The sequence below is a fragment of the Daucus carota genome, chromosome 9, assembly GCF_001625215.2.
Source record: "Daucus carota subsp. sativus chromosome 9, DH1 v3.0, whole genome shotgun sequence".
Lineage (NCBI taxonomy): Eukaryota > Viridiplantae > Streptophyta > Magnoliopsida > Apiales > Apiaceae > Daucus > Daucus carota.
The window spans coordinates 14,189,658-14,204,443 of record NC_030389.2 but is presented as its reverse complement, the minus strand read 5'-3'; the positions used below and the strand labels follow the sequence as shown (position 1 = coordinate 14,204,443).

General features: G+C 34.1%; 2 protein-coding genes across 4 annotated transcripts; both read left to right on the top strand.

Moving 5' to 3' along the window:
* The first annotated feature begins 1,078 nt into the window (after positions 1-1,078).
* On the top strand, positions 1,079-2,822 carry LOC108192424 (type III polyketide synthase A). The gene is made up of 3 exons (XM_017372476.2): positions 1,079-1,390; positions 1,493-1,923; positions 2,143-2,822. The coding sequence occupies exons 1-3, from the start codon at positions 1,102-1,104 to the stop codon at positions 2,677-2,679; spliced, it is 1,257 nt and encodes a 418-aa protein (XP_017227965.1). The 5' UTR covers positions 1,079-1,101; the 3' UTR covers positions 2,680-2,822.
* A 5,064-nt stretch (positions 2,823-7,886) lies between these two features.
* Positions 7,887-14,522, top strand: LOC108192400 (uncharacterized). 3 transcript variants are annotated; one of them, XM_017372479.2, is made up of 9 exons: positions 7,887-7,960; positions 8,229-8,284; positions 9,967-10,099; positions 10,751-11,000; positions 11,958-12,086; positions 12,173-12,222; positions 12,772-12,869; positions 12,938-13,225; positions 13,870-14,522. In XM_017372479.2, exons 2-9 carry the CDS (start codon positions 8,240-8,242, stop codon positions 14,356-14,358), a joined length of 1,482 nt encoding a protein of 493 aa, XP_017227968.1. In that variant the 5' UTR covers positions 7,887-7,960; positions 8,229-8,239; the 3' UTR covers positions 14,359-14,522. The 3 variants fall into 3 exon arrangements, with proteins under 3 accessions (XP_017227968.1, XP_017227967.1, XP_017227969.1); XM_017372478.2 differs by having other exon boundaries at positions 7,948-8,103; XM_017372480.2 differs by lacking the exon at positions 7,887-7,960 and adding an exon at positions 7,962-8,103 and having other exon boundaries at positions 10,754-11,000.
* Positions 14,523-14,786: the final 264 nt, after the last annotated feature.

Below are 14,786 nucleotides of genomic sequence, written 5' to 3'. Positions count from 1 at the left end.
TGAAAATTTTGGCTAACCTACTGAGTGACCCGCCTTGACAAATATTATGTGCCCGCCTTTTTCTCATTAGTTCAGTCACACTTTTTTATATGATGCAACGGCTACACCGGGTTCAGCGTAGCCATAGATATCGAATCATTTATATGGTAAATTTATTTATATTAATGGTAATGATAAAAATTAGTGTAGCCGCAGATCAATTTTGATCAATTTCAAAGCATATAAAGCTACACTTTTTCTTGTAATACTGCAAAAAGTGTTGTTGAATCCAATATATGATGTAGTGTTTTTAACTAAAATCAACCTATAAATTAACTGTTTCAAAAATTAAATCAAAATGCAAATATGATTGCAAAAGTCGCAAACCATATTTTTGAAAATAAAATTTAAAAAGTAGTATGCCTCTGCATATACTGGTCTGTATAAAAATTTGATCAAGTCCTAAACCCTTCCATCGATTTATCCATAGCTGATTTAGGTATATTCTTCACCGGCCCGGATTAGGAAGATAATTTCCTTTGGTAAACAAGATGCATTCCAATGTATAAAATTGACATATATTCAACGTGTTTATAATTAGTTCAGCATATTTCAAATTTTAAGAATGGGGGACTCTGTATAATAACATCTAGATGTGAGCAAGTGGAATAGCAGTCAGTACAATCGAAAAAAGAATGACATCTGCACAGGCGCGGATATAGGAAGCTGAGGCACGCGGGCACACATGTCCCCCTAAATTTTTTTCCTTTCTACATTTTTTCATTATTCTAAATTTTACAAACTTATAAAAATACACTCCCAAATTAAAAAATATATAGGTATTTTCCGAAAATTTGCTTATTGCCCCCTCAAAATTTTAATCCGAAATTTGCCCTGCATATGCATGCATGCCTCGATCGCAAAACAGTGATATTGGTTAAAGTTAGGTTCCCCAAGATTGCATGTTTGTAATCAATATTATTATTAAGTGGAAAAGATTGTTGCAATCTAAACCAACACACTATCCAGACCCAAGAACCAAAACCAGAACAAGAAGTACTAAATATTAAATTTTCAAATCATTCATGCTACTTTTCTTCACCACCAGCTTCTCTCCAAGAAATGTACAACTCTCCATTTATATCTCTGCTGTTTATATTTCTACAACCACCTAGCAAGTACTTCAACATATCTTGCTTGTGCAGAACCATGTCTCTGTTAAATGGCAATGGCACTGCTGCTCCTAAGCAAACATCGACCAAGCGTGTTCCAACGCCAGGAAAGGCCACAATATTAGCTACAGGAAAATCGTTTCCCAGCCAGATTATTCCACAGGAATTTTTAGTCGAGGGGTTCTGCCGCGATACAAAATGTGAAGATTTGGCTATTAAAGAGAAATTGGAACGTTTGTGTAAGTGCCTCAACATATCAAGTCATTTCATTATAAATAAAATACACATTCATATACTGAGACAATAGATGATCATTGCTGACATGAAAAACTATTTGGTAGGTAAAACTACAACTGTGAAAACAAGATACACAGTTATGTGCAAGGAGATCTTAGACCAGTATCCAGAGCTAGCAACTGAAGGTGTCCCGACAATCAGACAACGCCTAGAAATAGCGAATCCAGCAGTTGTAGAGATGGCGAAAGAAGCAAGCCTGGCTTGCATTAAAGAATGGGGAAGACCGGCTGGAGATATCACTCACATTGTGTATGTTTCTTCAAGTGAGATACGCTTACCTGGTGGCGATCTGTACCTTTCTAGTGAACTTGGTTTAAGAAGCGATGTTGGACGTGTTATGCTTTACTTTCTTGGCTGCTATGGTGGTGTTACTGGCCTCAGGGTTGCTAAGGACATTGCTGAAAACAACCCAGGAAGCCGTGTTTTATTAACCACATCTGAAACTACAATACTAGGTTTCCGTCCTCCTAACAAGGTAATACTAATTCTAATCTTATTATTATCATTCATACTAAGCGTCTATTTGGGAGTGCTGTTAAAAATTGTTATGCTGTCAGAAAAAGTGCTAGTAAAAAAAGTTGCATTTGAATAGTTAAAATGTTTCTTTTCTGAATACAGTTCACTTTGAAAGTCCCAAGTTTAATAAGCTAGAAAATTGGATTTAATATTTGTAACAAGTTGGTACATATCCTAGGATCGTCCATATGACCTTGTCGGAGCTGCTCTGTTTGGAGATGGTGCTGCTGCTGTGATTATTGGAACAGATCCAATAGAGCGCGTGGAGTCCCCTTTCATGGAACTAAACTATGCAGTACAGCAGTTTTTGCCCGGGACACAACACGTGATTGATGGCAGGCTTTCAGAAGAGGGGATAAACTTCAAGCTCGGTAGAGACCTTCCACAAAAAATAGAGGACAACATTGAATTGTTCTGCAAGAAACTCATGGCAAAGGAAGGCCTAAAAAACTTCAATGATCTGTTTTGGGCAGTTCATCCCGGGGGCCCTGCTATACTTAACCGATTAGAGAGTAATCTTGGACTAAAAAGCTGCAAACTCGAATGCAGCAGAAAGGCCCTGATGGACTTCGGAAATGTTAGCAGCAATACCATCTTTTATGTGATCGAATACATGAGGGAGGAGCTGAAACGAGCCGATGGAGAAGAATGGGGACTTGCTTTAGCATTTGGACCGGGAATTACATTTGAAGGCATCCTTATGCGTAGCCTCTAAGTATCAGAAGCTCTTAAGTACTCAAATTGCTGCAGTATTTGACATAAAATTGTTCTAAGTTGTGTTTGGTTACTTTCACTGGGAGACGGTAACTGATAAGTTATGGTCTGCTGCAATATATATGATTAACTTTTCTGCTAGTATTTCAGGCTTATTCATAGTTTTGCCAATCCAACTTCCAAGTATGCAAAACATTAGTTGTAACCGCTAACCGGTTACACCCAGTGCTCATCATTTTGACTCCTATCGGGAGGAGTAATCTCACAAATATTGGACAAAAATATATTCCCTTCAACAATTGCAATTGCACGGGGTAAAGCCTCGATTTATCGATAATCGATTAATTAATAGTTCAATGATAAATTAATATTTTATTTACTAATTGTTTTAGCATCTCCAAGGATATAAAACTGTTAACTATATTATCAATGTGGCATTTATGTGTCATCTAGTTGGCACGTTTTAGAAGATATGTAAAATCCGGGGCACTCCAACCATTCATCCATTAGCAAAAAAATATACATAATCATAATTCCTTTTTTTTTTGAAGAGCAAGAGATAATTCAATAAATAACAGTCATATAGCATCTACAAGAATGATCGATTCGAACAAACATAGAATAGATTAACACGCATGTATTCATTCCAAGCCGAGACAAATAAGCGATGTTGGAATTGACGATCGTATATTTATAGATCATTGTTCTGTGTTCACCATCTTTTTCAAAAAAATCCGTTTGAACTATCAACCACAAATGCAATTCCCAAAATGCTTTTATCGATAAATCCACACCACCTCTCACAAAAGGAGAGAAAAATCACAAACTCTCAATAGGAAGAGAAATCAAACTATAATTATAACACACGAGAAAAAATCCAACTACAAACTAAAACGATTAGATCCGCACCACGAACCTAGACTAGGAGATAATTGATCCACTCACAAATCCAAAAAGCCCTCTTGAGCTATATTTGTTGAATCAATGTCCCTTTTATGTATAATTTTACCTAATCATATTCATAGCTAATCCCATTGGAGTACATATCTTCACCCTCAACGAAAAATTTATATTATCAGTATAGTTAATGATTATAGCTAACCATTTTATCTATTGCCCTTGGAGATGCTCTTGGTCTAACATAATATTGATCATACATATTTAACTTTGAATAATTGATAATCTCGATAAATTAATAAAACTTAGCGGTCCTGGCATTATTAATTTATATAGATTTTTCAGTATCATCATATTAATTTAATAAATCTATATAACAACTTTTAATAATAATAAAATATCATTTTTAAAATATAGTTAATAATCATAGTCGAACTACTCTAAAATGTACAAGTATTTACAAATTTGATAGATATTATATACTCCTTCCGTCCCCCTGAGTTATATACATTGGAGGACGGGGACGCGGTACGGACTTTAATGCTCCTATAAAGTATAGTTCTATAACTTAATTTTAAGATTTTTCTTTTCAGTATAAAAATTTGAATGTTATATTTTTATTAAGAAAAAGAAAATTTTAAAAATAAGTTATAGAACTATGTTTTATAAGAGTATTGAAGTGCGTGTCGAGCAGTGAAAAAGAAACGTATAGAATTGAATGGTACTTAGTATGCTATATCATTTTAGCCAATTATTATATAATGTTGAAGATGCTCTTAGATTTTTTGTCTCCAATATTTTAAGAGATTTGGTGATCGGTATATTCTTTTTTTCGGAAAAATATTAATTTAATTAATATACGACCAATAATAGTGTTATATGTCTACGAGATGGCAAAAGATTTTCAAATTTATTAAATATTAAACAAGACATGTCGCAATTACATTAAGTCATCTTGAAATTCTAAAAACTTTTATTTGTTCAAAAAATTTGTAATTAGGATTTGTGATGAGGCCAATTTTATGATGAGGTTGATATTTAACTGTAGTTGTATTATTCAGATGTTTCTCTCTTGACAACCAAATATTTACGGTAAAAATGTTTAAAAGAAGAGCATCAAGATTATATCATGATAGATTGAAGAGTAAAGATGTATAAAGTTTGTGATGTTAGAAATATTCTAAGATGTAGATAGGTTACGGTTATCACATATCGGTAAGTCAAGGTGTCTACCGAATGCTCGTACCTAAAACTTGAGTTCTCGATAAGAGAACTATTACACACGCTCCATATATGACATATTTCCAAGCTTTTGAAAATTTAATGTTATTGTCGAGTTAAAGTCAATTATATTATTTAGAAGACTCTGTCGTAAACTCCAAAATAGTTTGTTGAAAATTGGAGAGTTTGACAACTCATATACACTTACAGGGAACAAAGCGTACAACAAGTCAATTGTGCTACCGTAAACTAAGAGTAGTCTACAAGTGAAGAATACTATCACAAAGCTTTGAGTTATTGAAAAGTCTAATACATTATCGTCAAGTGGATTTTGATATCTCAAGTATATATCGTGAAGTTAGTTCCTGACATGAGTATTTTGTGAGATTGGAACAAACAAATCAAACCACTAGTACATTTCTCATAGATTTGTTTCCTCTAAGAGGACAGGTGGTTTTGCTACAATTAAATTTTGGAGCTTACTCAGAGATCAACGAACATGATAAAAGATGGTCAAGACTAATGACAGTGAATATATTATGGTCCAAGTTGTGGAATTCCCAAACAAGGAAAAAACAAAATAGATGTGTAATCTTCAATTAGCTTGTTAGGTAATTTTGTAACGATTGCAAGTGCTAGTCTATAAAGTCATCACTCTTATCTTTTATTATGTAACTTTTGGAGCACAAGCAGAAGAACATTTCTCTGTAAGTTTCAAGAACATCAGCAAAGATCTCCATTAAATAGTGAACAAGATCGTGGTAAGATTCAAACTAACTAAATTTTAGTTTTGAGTGTATATGTGTTTGCATTTATCTTTTATATATTCATGAATGCTTATAGCTTGTTATTGTTTCTACTAGTACCTCCATAGTTCACAAGTTTTGTTTTATATTTGTGTTTGTAGTGCTAAAACAAAGAAAAATTTAAAAAGACTCAAATACAAACATTCGCCCCCTCGGAGTTTAAATCATTCTCAACAAGTGATATCAGAGCAAAGGATGAACACATACAATCAAAAATCTTGAAAGATTGAGTTCAAAAAAGTTAAGCATCAATAAGATTCCACCATTTGACAAAGCAAACTATACTCTATGAAAAAAATGATATTGTTTATAATGACAACCCTTTCCACCCAAAATTTTTGAAGAATAATCCCTTCAATTCTATGACTCTTGTTCTTAACACAGTTAGAATTGAATTTGTTCATGCACATTATGTCCCTAAAAAACAATCACAGTTCATTGATTTTGAAAAAGATAAAGTGTCTTTTAGTAGTTATTTAAAACTTATCCTGACTGAGTCTCTTAAAATGTAATGTACAACAACATTATTAATTATGAGACTACAAAAAGAAAATAGAAATTTCATGTGAAGGAGCAGAAAAAGTTAGAGCAAATTAGAGATAAATCTTAGTGTTACAATATGAAGGGTTCATGACAAAACCAAGGGAAAACATCATAAATGTGTTTGAAAGATTTAACAACCTGATAAATTCATGGCCGATATTATAAAACTTACGAAGTAAATTTCAAGTTCTTATTGACACTCCTAGATCACTTGTAATAAAAGATCTCAGCCATAAGAAAAGGCAACAGTCATAATAAAATGACACTTGAGGTGATGTATGGAGTGTTAAAAGTTTATGAGCTTGAATGCAACAAAGAAAGCCTCTTAAGTCAAATCAAGTGCACTTTCTACATGTGTCAAATGTCTTGGTTGGTCAAAGAACGAAAAAGCAATGAAGATGACTCAAGGAGCAAGTTGATGATGAGAAAGATGAAACTGATGAGAGAGCTGTGTTGGAGATTGGAAAAGAAGATTTTTACACTCTTAGATATATAGCTGGATGAAATGGATCAATTCATGACCTATTTAAAATGAAAATTTTCAAATACCAGGTTAAAGAAACCAAGAACTCTTCGAGGAAAAGGCCAAGGCTCTTACTCCAACAACTTCAAGTCAGAAGAAAGTAAATCAAGTTCAAGCAAAGGGAATGTTAATGGCTTAAAAACTAACTCTGTGGACAAGTATAAGATAAGGGCCCTGTTTGGGGATTAGCTGTTAGCGGATTGAATTAGATGTTTTGACTAGCGGATTGAAATAGATGTTTTGACTAGAGGATTGAATTAGCTGTTTCTCGTAAAACTATTTGGTTAACAGCTGATTGATTAGTTTTTTCTGACACAAACCAAAACCTCTAACCCAAAAAGCTCCTCAAAGTAGCTTTTTCAAAATTAGCTTTTTGGGTCCAAACCTCTATTTCAATCCGCTAACTACCAAACACTTGTATTAGCGGATTCCAGTTGTCAAACCTTTAACTCACCCCAAACCTCTAATTTTGCTCCAAACCTCTAACTTCCAAACAGGGCCAAGATGTTTCAATTATGAAGAACTAGGCCACCTTGCCACAAAGAGTCGAAAGTTCAAGAAAGTGATAAAAGACAAAAACTAATTGAAAAAGGAAGCCCCAGCTCCCTAAGAGGGACCGCCCGCCTGCTGGCCGGGCGAATCGAAGTCTAATATATCCCTTGTTTGCCTGAAATCCAAAGATTCATAGTTGTGGGGCACTGTGTACTTACAGCCTCTGCAAACACTGAGCGAGAACGGCAAAGGGTGTTAATGACATCAGTTTGGCTAATCAGGAAACTGGAGATAAGTATGAATATAATATTCACTCCCCTCCAATTTTATTTAATTCTTTTTCTCCAATTTTTCTTCAAACAATAAGAAAATATAAATAGAGAGTAGGTATGAAAAATAGAATTAGAGTTATTTGAAGTAAATGAGTGCTCCACCAATATTCTAGTGGTGCCTTAAAACACTAGTACATCCAGTGTCTTATTTTTAGTCACCACTATGCATGTGCTAAATCTTTTTTATCAATAAAAAATTACTTTATTTCCTTTTCAACACATCGATCTATCTTCTTTCTCCTTTATATATTCTTTCAATAATAATTTTATTATTTTTTAATAGTAAAACACAATAACAAGCCATTGTTCGGAGTTGATACATTATTAAGATGCTATGCCGAATTACTATTACACTATTTTTCATTATACATGCCACGCACCTATTACGACATCATTGGACTTGCTAAAAAAACTTAGAGAAACTTTAAACGACATCGTTTGGATTGTAACTGTTTGAAGATGATGAAGGTAACAATAAAGTTAACCGACTGGTTTTGTATCTCTATCTGTGCGTCGAATTTCTTGTAAATTCACTCAAACTCCTTATTGTGTCTATTTATAATTATAATATATAATATAATATATACTCGTGACAATTCAATCAATTTGAGGTACCTTTTTCATTATTGCCCCAATTTTAGGTTTTTTTTAAATCAATTTTGTATATATATATATCTTTATACTTGGTATGATGATTTGAATTGAGATTGAGATTCTGATTGTAATTGTTCCATAGATGTATTGATTATGGATGGTGATGATATCGATTCTGGAGAATCTCGACCTCTTCTGGTAATCATTTTTATTGTTCTTAATTTATTGTCATGCCTTTTAATCAATTCATCGTTATATATATGTGTGTGTATTTAATTATTCCGCAGTAATTTCTATATGGAGGTTTTTGATTCGCATATGTACTTGCGGTTTCGATTTTAGTCTGTTATTGTTTAGGACTGTTGCTTGTTCTATTTATTTTTTTATGTTTGTTGCTTTTAACTGCTGATTCATGAACAATATCCGATGTTCAACTGAGAACCATCATAGGTGGAGAACCCGCAGATGCTTCAAGATATTGGTCGTGTTTGGAAGTTAGAGGTTTGGGGTAAAATTAGAGGTTTGGGGTGCTTTGGAGGTTTGACCATTTCAATCCGCTAATGTTAGTGTTTGGTAGTTAGCGGATTGAAATAGTGGTTTAGGCTCAAAAAGGTAATTTTCAAAATGCTACTTTGAGGAGCTTTTTAGGTTATATGTTTTAGTATGTGTCATAAAAAGCTAATCAAACAGTTATTTACGAAACAGTTTTACAAGAAACCGCTAATTCAATCCGCTAGTCAAAACATCTATTTCAATCAGCTAGTCAAAACATCTAATTCAATCCGCTAACCGCTAATTACCAAACAGAGCCATTATGCTAGATATTCTTGCATCCTTCACGTGCTTGCAGGAACTCATTTGTTTATAAACGATAATCAGTAAATGATATATGTGTGTATTTTGAAAAATTATGCAACAATCTGTTTTAGAATTGGTTACAATTTATTGCATCAATATTTTGTTAAATTAGTTACTCATACAAATATTGATCAAGAAAAGAAACATAATTACTGATATGTGAATATTTTGTAAGTTAAGTAGTTTGTGGCTAAATTGCTTTTGGAATCTCGGGTGTCTCGTGTCAGGAACTCAATGATTCCTGAGGTAGTTTTAAGTATTTTCTGTGATTTTGAGTGATATAACAGATAAATGTGGCTGAGAACAGAGATAGAGAGACAGAATAGAGAGAGAGTAGCAGAAAAAAGGGGAATGGAAAAGTTCAGTGAAGAACTTGCAGAAGAAGTTAGGTTTTAGAGTGAGAACCTTGAGAGAGAGAGAGAGAGAGAGAGAGAGAGAGAAGTTGTGAAATGAATTCCATGTTCTGTATTAAAAATGCATACTAGAAAATACAACTGGTACATCAATTTATAGACTCTAGGAACTTGTAACTACTTCGGACAAGAAATAAATGCCCCTGCCTAATACTCACTACTTATTACTCATTACTCAATTACCAGCCTACTACTAGTGAGGAGTAATACTGAATTACTGATACTAATATATGTAATATGCCAGTCCTGACATCTTGGTAGCGAGTGGTAGGTTTGGTATATACATATGCATATTAATACAGCTAGAAAGGTTGATTACATGTTTTATTTTATTTTTAAATTAGTTGAAACATAATTTAGAAGGGTGATTTATTTCCCTCACCATTTAATTAAAAGACTCGAGTACAGATTGTAAAGTCTGATAAAGATTTGAACAGAATGGTAATAAGGACTGAACATTTTTGATTTAGAAAAGTTTCTTTAGTTACCTGTTAGAAAAACTTGTTTGAAGTAGTTCTCAGCAATTGTTATGTAGTTTATGTGTTAACAAGCTTCTGCTGAAGATTTGTTATGTTTATCCAGAATCCTTTACAGCTGCCTTCTTGACAGGCAAACAGTGATCATTTGAGCAATAACCAGCCTGTGCAACAAGTATTTACCTCTGTACCATCTTTGAATGACGCTGCTTCTCTTATAGCTGAAACGACTTCGTATATAACTCAATGTTTTCCCGATTTTTCCGGTAAGCTTTATGCTTAGTCTGTGTTTTTTTTTCATTGTATTAGGCTTTAAGCATGTTTGCCTTTCTACAATTTCTATTAGTGACATGGATGCATAATGTGAATTACATGTAATATGACTCTCTTCTTGTTCTACCCCTTTTATCTTCTTTCTATGTATATTAGAGAAACTATATCACATAATTAAAGTTCAGTTTGACTAGTTGTAAGATGGCCTCATTAAACAAACACATCAATTTCGCAAATAAGTTTCAATGCTATCGGATAATATTAGGCCTTTTTTGGCTAAGTATTAGATCCTTCAATCTGATTTCACACACTGGCAGGGTGTTGGATGTTAAATGAGGCCTTTGTGGGAAAAGTGTCTTCCCTAGATGTGACTAATGAGATCTAGAGTCTGAATTGAATGTTCTGTTCATCAATACTACATATCTTGATCATCATGCTTTAGTCATTTTGCTTTATAAATGTTCTAGGAAATAGCTGCATCTACTTAAGTGTATTAAGTTTGTGATTGGTTTAGGCTCGGTGTATGTGTACTGATAGCATAGGGAAGAGGTATATCTGAATTTAGTACGTCTTACATAACCACCGAAAAATGTGAATTATGATAAACATAACTTAATTATGGCCCATTTCTTCCCCCATTCCAGCAGATGCTGGGTCTCTAGGCTCTGATGGACTTGAACTTTCAACAGTTTCTTCTGGAAATATTAGAGGATCTTTAGTTCGCAATGATGTTACCACAAGTGAAAGCCTTCCTGCAGTCTCTGTTTCATCTGATATAGCCACTGATGCGCCTCTCATTCATGATGGATTAAGTCGAAATTTAGATCAAGAGTCATCTGAAAATACTAGTTTGATCGTTCAACCAGCTCCAAGTGGTAATTCAATGTTTCAAAGGTATTTTATTAACTAAAACTCATACTAAAATTTGCTAGTACTTCTATTTTATGGTGAATGCTAAAGTCTAAACAGTGACATGCGACTGATCTTAATGGGGAGTAGGTGGAGATAGTACAAAAAGATATAATTCAGGACAAAATGTTTAAATTATAGATAATATGTGATAGGACTCATAATGGTGTAACTTGTGCCAAATTATCAGTATTACAGATACTAGCTTATATCCCATGCAAAGCACATGTAACATTTAATGTATTATTTTTGTGTGTTAATATATTATTTTTCTGATTCATTTTTATTATTTCAATAATCTTGCAAATTCTATTCAATATCATGTGTGCAGCTATTATTATACTTCTAATTTTACTTATTGGATACTTGTATTTGTTTTTTAGATATGCACATATTGTAAAAATATTAGAATATTATTTTATAAATTTCATTTACTCTGTTTTTTTATATTGAGTACATGCATATTATAAGAGCATTTCCAACGGTCTTAGCCAAACATAGCCAACATCAAGAGGTTGACTATAGTTATAAACAAGGGTTTTATACCATTGGGGCGGTGAAATTTATACATATTATCTATAAATTTTATTTTTGGCATGCCTCGTAGTTTTTTAGCTAACGGTTTTGTGGGGTTGGAGATGCTCTAAGATATTAGAATTTAGAATACTACTATTAAATAGTTTCTATATGTGTGTATTTTTGTTCTTAATTTTGTTTGTATTAGATGGAAGTACCTTGTATTAATATTTAGTTCTAATCCTTATTTCTAGCATCTGCGGACATGGTGACGACCAACCACAATCCCTTACATTAATGAAATATAGGATATGTTATCTTGCTCTGGAATCCATTGTATTTATATGTCATGGACATTGCTGGTATAACCTTAGGCTATCTTCCGTATTTGCACTCTGGTAGTAATTTGTTTTAATGACGTTTCAGCCTTATTGATCGTGTACAAAGGACTGTTCGTGGATCAGCAGATGACATAGGATGGCTAAAACGTGCTCCAGAGATGCCCCCTGTTGTACATGGAACTGAAAGGTTTATGAAAATTCTTGATGAAATCAGGTATAGATTATAACGGCCTACTTTCTCCGTCATAGTTTTTATACAGAGGAACCTATAATATACTAAATTGCTTCCCCTTTTGTCAGGCATGGTGTACACAGGCTGCCTACTTCAATGATTTACTTGCTTGTTCCAGGTAGTAGGATGTTTAAGCCCCATTTAGCAATTGCTTAGCTACATTTTCCAAGAAAACAGACGGCAAGATGAAAGAACTTTATTTTACAGTTTTAGTTGCATGAACTTTATGAAACTATTACCTGGTGGCCTTTTTTACAGTTTTCGAACTGGTCGTTTTGTGTGTGTGTTTTTCAACCAATGCGATTGTGGACGCCAATGCAACCAACATTCAGCTAATTATGTGTATCCATCTTCATATAACCTCTAGCAATGGAATTTGAATGTTACGAGTAAATCATTTTAGGGCTATTATATGCATCTTTGGGATATATATTTTTTACTTGACGCATTTGGATTGTCTATGAATAACTAGTTAATTTGTAGTGCTAAGAAATGCTACGGTAACTTGTTCCTTTAGAAGTTGGCGAAAGCAAGTATAAGTTATAACGAGTTTGCTTTGAGTTACCATTTTGACAACATATTTGGGCAATTTGCTGAGTTTACGTTCTTATATTTTAGTTGGCTCAAGTCAGCCTGCATGTTTTGCTTCTTCCACTCTGAATTGCAGGTCTTTTCAGCAACCATGGACCACTTTACTTTGTCAGTACAAAAACAAGTTTTTCAAAAATTGGCTTGACATGTCATATCGCCAAGATTCATAGCGAGGTACTTTCTGTTTTTAGAATCTTTCCTCATGTTGCATTATGTATAGAAACTGAAATTTCTAATTTCAGGCTTCAGTTGAAACGAATGCCAGAGAGATAAAAGACTATATCGAGGAACTCTATTGGGGTTCAGGGAAACGAGTAGTACTTCTTGGGCATAGCAAAGGTGGAGTAGATGCTGCAGCTGCTTTATCAATGTATTGGAGTGATTTAAAAGATAAGGTTGCTGGGTTAGTTTTAGCACAGAGCCCTTATGGTGGTAGCCCAATAGCTTCAGATATTCTGAGAGAAGGACAGCTTGGTGATTATGTAAATATGCGAAAAATGATGGAGCTCTTGATTTGTAATGTGATCAAGGTTTATCTTCTACCCTATTTCCTGTTTATTGAGAAGTTTCATGGCACAAGGGTTGATGTGTTTTCTATCCTTTTTTCTTTTGTTTTTTGTGTGTTAAATTGTTTGTTCGTACATCATGATTGTCTGTGGTTCTTACATAATCATGTTTGGTGCATATTAGAAATTATAAAGTTTTTTTCTTTAATAATAATATGCCACCATTGAGTTAGTACATTCCTTGCCGAAATACACTCACATGTACCGGTTCGCTCACACACACAAAAACACACCCACTCTGTCTTCTTCTATCATATTTTACACTTTATTAGAATAACAACTCCTTATACCTTCTATTTTTTTGCCTAGTTGCTTAAATCTTTTGCTCCCTCACTGGTCAAGGACTTGCAACATGTGCATAATTCTACTCAACACTGATAATAATATAGGGGTGAATGAATAATAGCTTGAACATTGGAAGTCTGGTAAAAAATGGTGTTGTGCTGTATTTTAAGTTGACTTAGAAATATATTGCTTTGGCTGTATATTGATGACATTGATAAACGTTATGAAATATGGTATTTGAGGAAGTTTCATTAGTCATCACTAGTTGTTTAAGAACTTATTTACTTCAATGATATTCAAGTCATTATCTTTAACTTTTGAAGGGTGACATGCAAGCTCTGGAAGATCTAACATATGACAAGAGAAAAAGTTTTCTGAGGAAACACCATTTACCCAGGGAGGTCCCAGTGGTTTCCTTCCATACTGAAGCCAGCATTTCACCAGCAGTTTTGGCCACACTATCACGTGTTGCTCATGCAGAGCTACCAATGCTTGCACCTTTATCAGCAGGCCAAGCTGCAACACTCCCAGTCGTCATGCCCCTTGGTGCTGTGATGGCTGCATGCGCCCAAATTCTTCAGATGAGATACGGGGAGAAGAGCGATGGGCTTGTTACTTGTCGTGATGCAGAAGTTCCGGGATCAGTTGTCGTGCGACCAAAGCGCAAGTTGGATCACGCATGGATGGTTTATTCATCACTAAATGATGATGTTGCAGAGGCAAATGCTGCTCAAGTGTGTGAAGCTCTTCTGGCCTTGCTAGTGGAAGTTGGTGAGCAAAAAAGGAAAGAATTCTCCAAAAAAGATGAATAAAGGGAATTCGCTGTTTGTCAGGCAACAAGAATGAGCTTCTCCATAATGCTTTTCCTAGTAAAGTTTGTCACTGATAAATCGATAAAAGAATACCACCTGCTGTAAGATTAACCGCACTACTTAGCACCCTTTATCCACTTGATTATATATTCCAGTTAAACCAACACTTGTTGAATTTTGTTTTCAAGCCTCTTTTGAGTTTTAACATATTATTAAGCCAGACTCTTCAATGATAATTTGGCCGTTTAAACTAAACAAAAAATCTTGTTTCCCCGACACCGAACCCTTTGTCAGCGTTTCTACATGTCTCTACTTAATATGAAATAAGATTTTATTGGATTGTGCAAGTCATGGTTGTACAAAGGAGAATTTGTCTATGATCGTATAAATTGAGAATTAAAATTAATCCGGCAAGTCCACTTACAAAC

Bases quoted from the DNA above. Each gene is read 5' to 3' on its own strand.
- LOC108192424 (XM_017372476.2), top strand. From the start codon at position 1,102: ATGTACAACTCTCCATTTATATCTCTGCTGTTTATATTTCTACAACCA. The intron at 1,391-1,492 runs GTAAGTGCCTCA...ACTATTTGGTAG, and splicing joins AGAGAAATTGGAACGTTTGT to GTAAAACTACAACTGTGAAA. The intron at 1,924-2,142 runs GTAATACTAATT...TACATATCCTAG, and splicing joins GTTTCCGTCCTCCTAACAAG to GATCGTCCATATGACCTTGT.
- LOC108192400 (XM_017372479.2), top strand. From the start codon at position 8,240: ATGGATGGTGATGATATCGATTCTGGAGAATCTCGACCTCTTCTG. The intron at 11,001-11,957 runs GTATTTTATTAA...ATGACGTTTCAG, and splicing joins GGTAATTCAATGTTTCAAAG to CCTTATTGATCGTGTACAAA. The intron at 12,087-12,172 runs GTATAGATTATA...CCCTTTTGTCAG, and splicing joins AAAATTCTTGATGAAATCAG to GCATGGTGTACACAGGCTGC.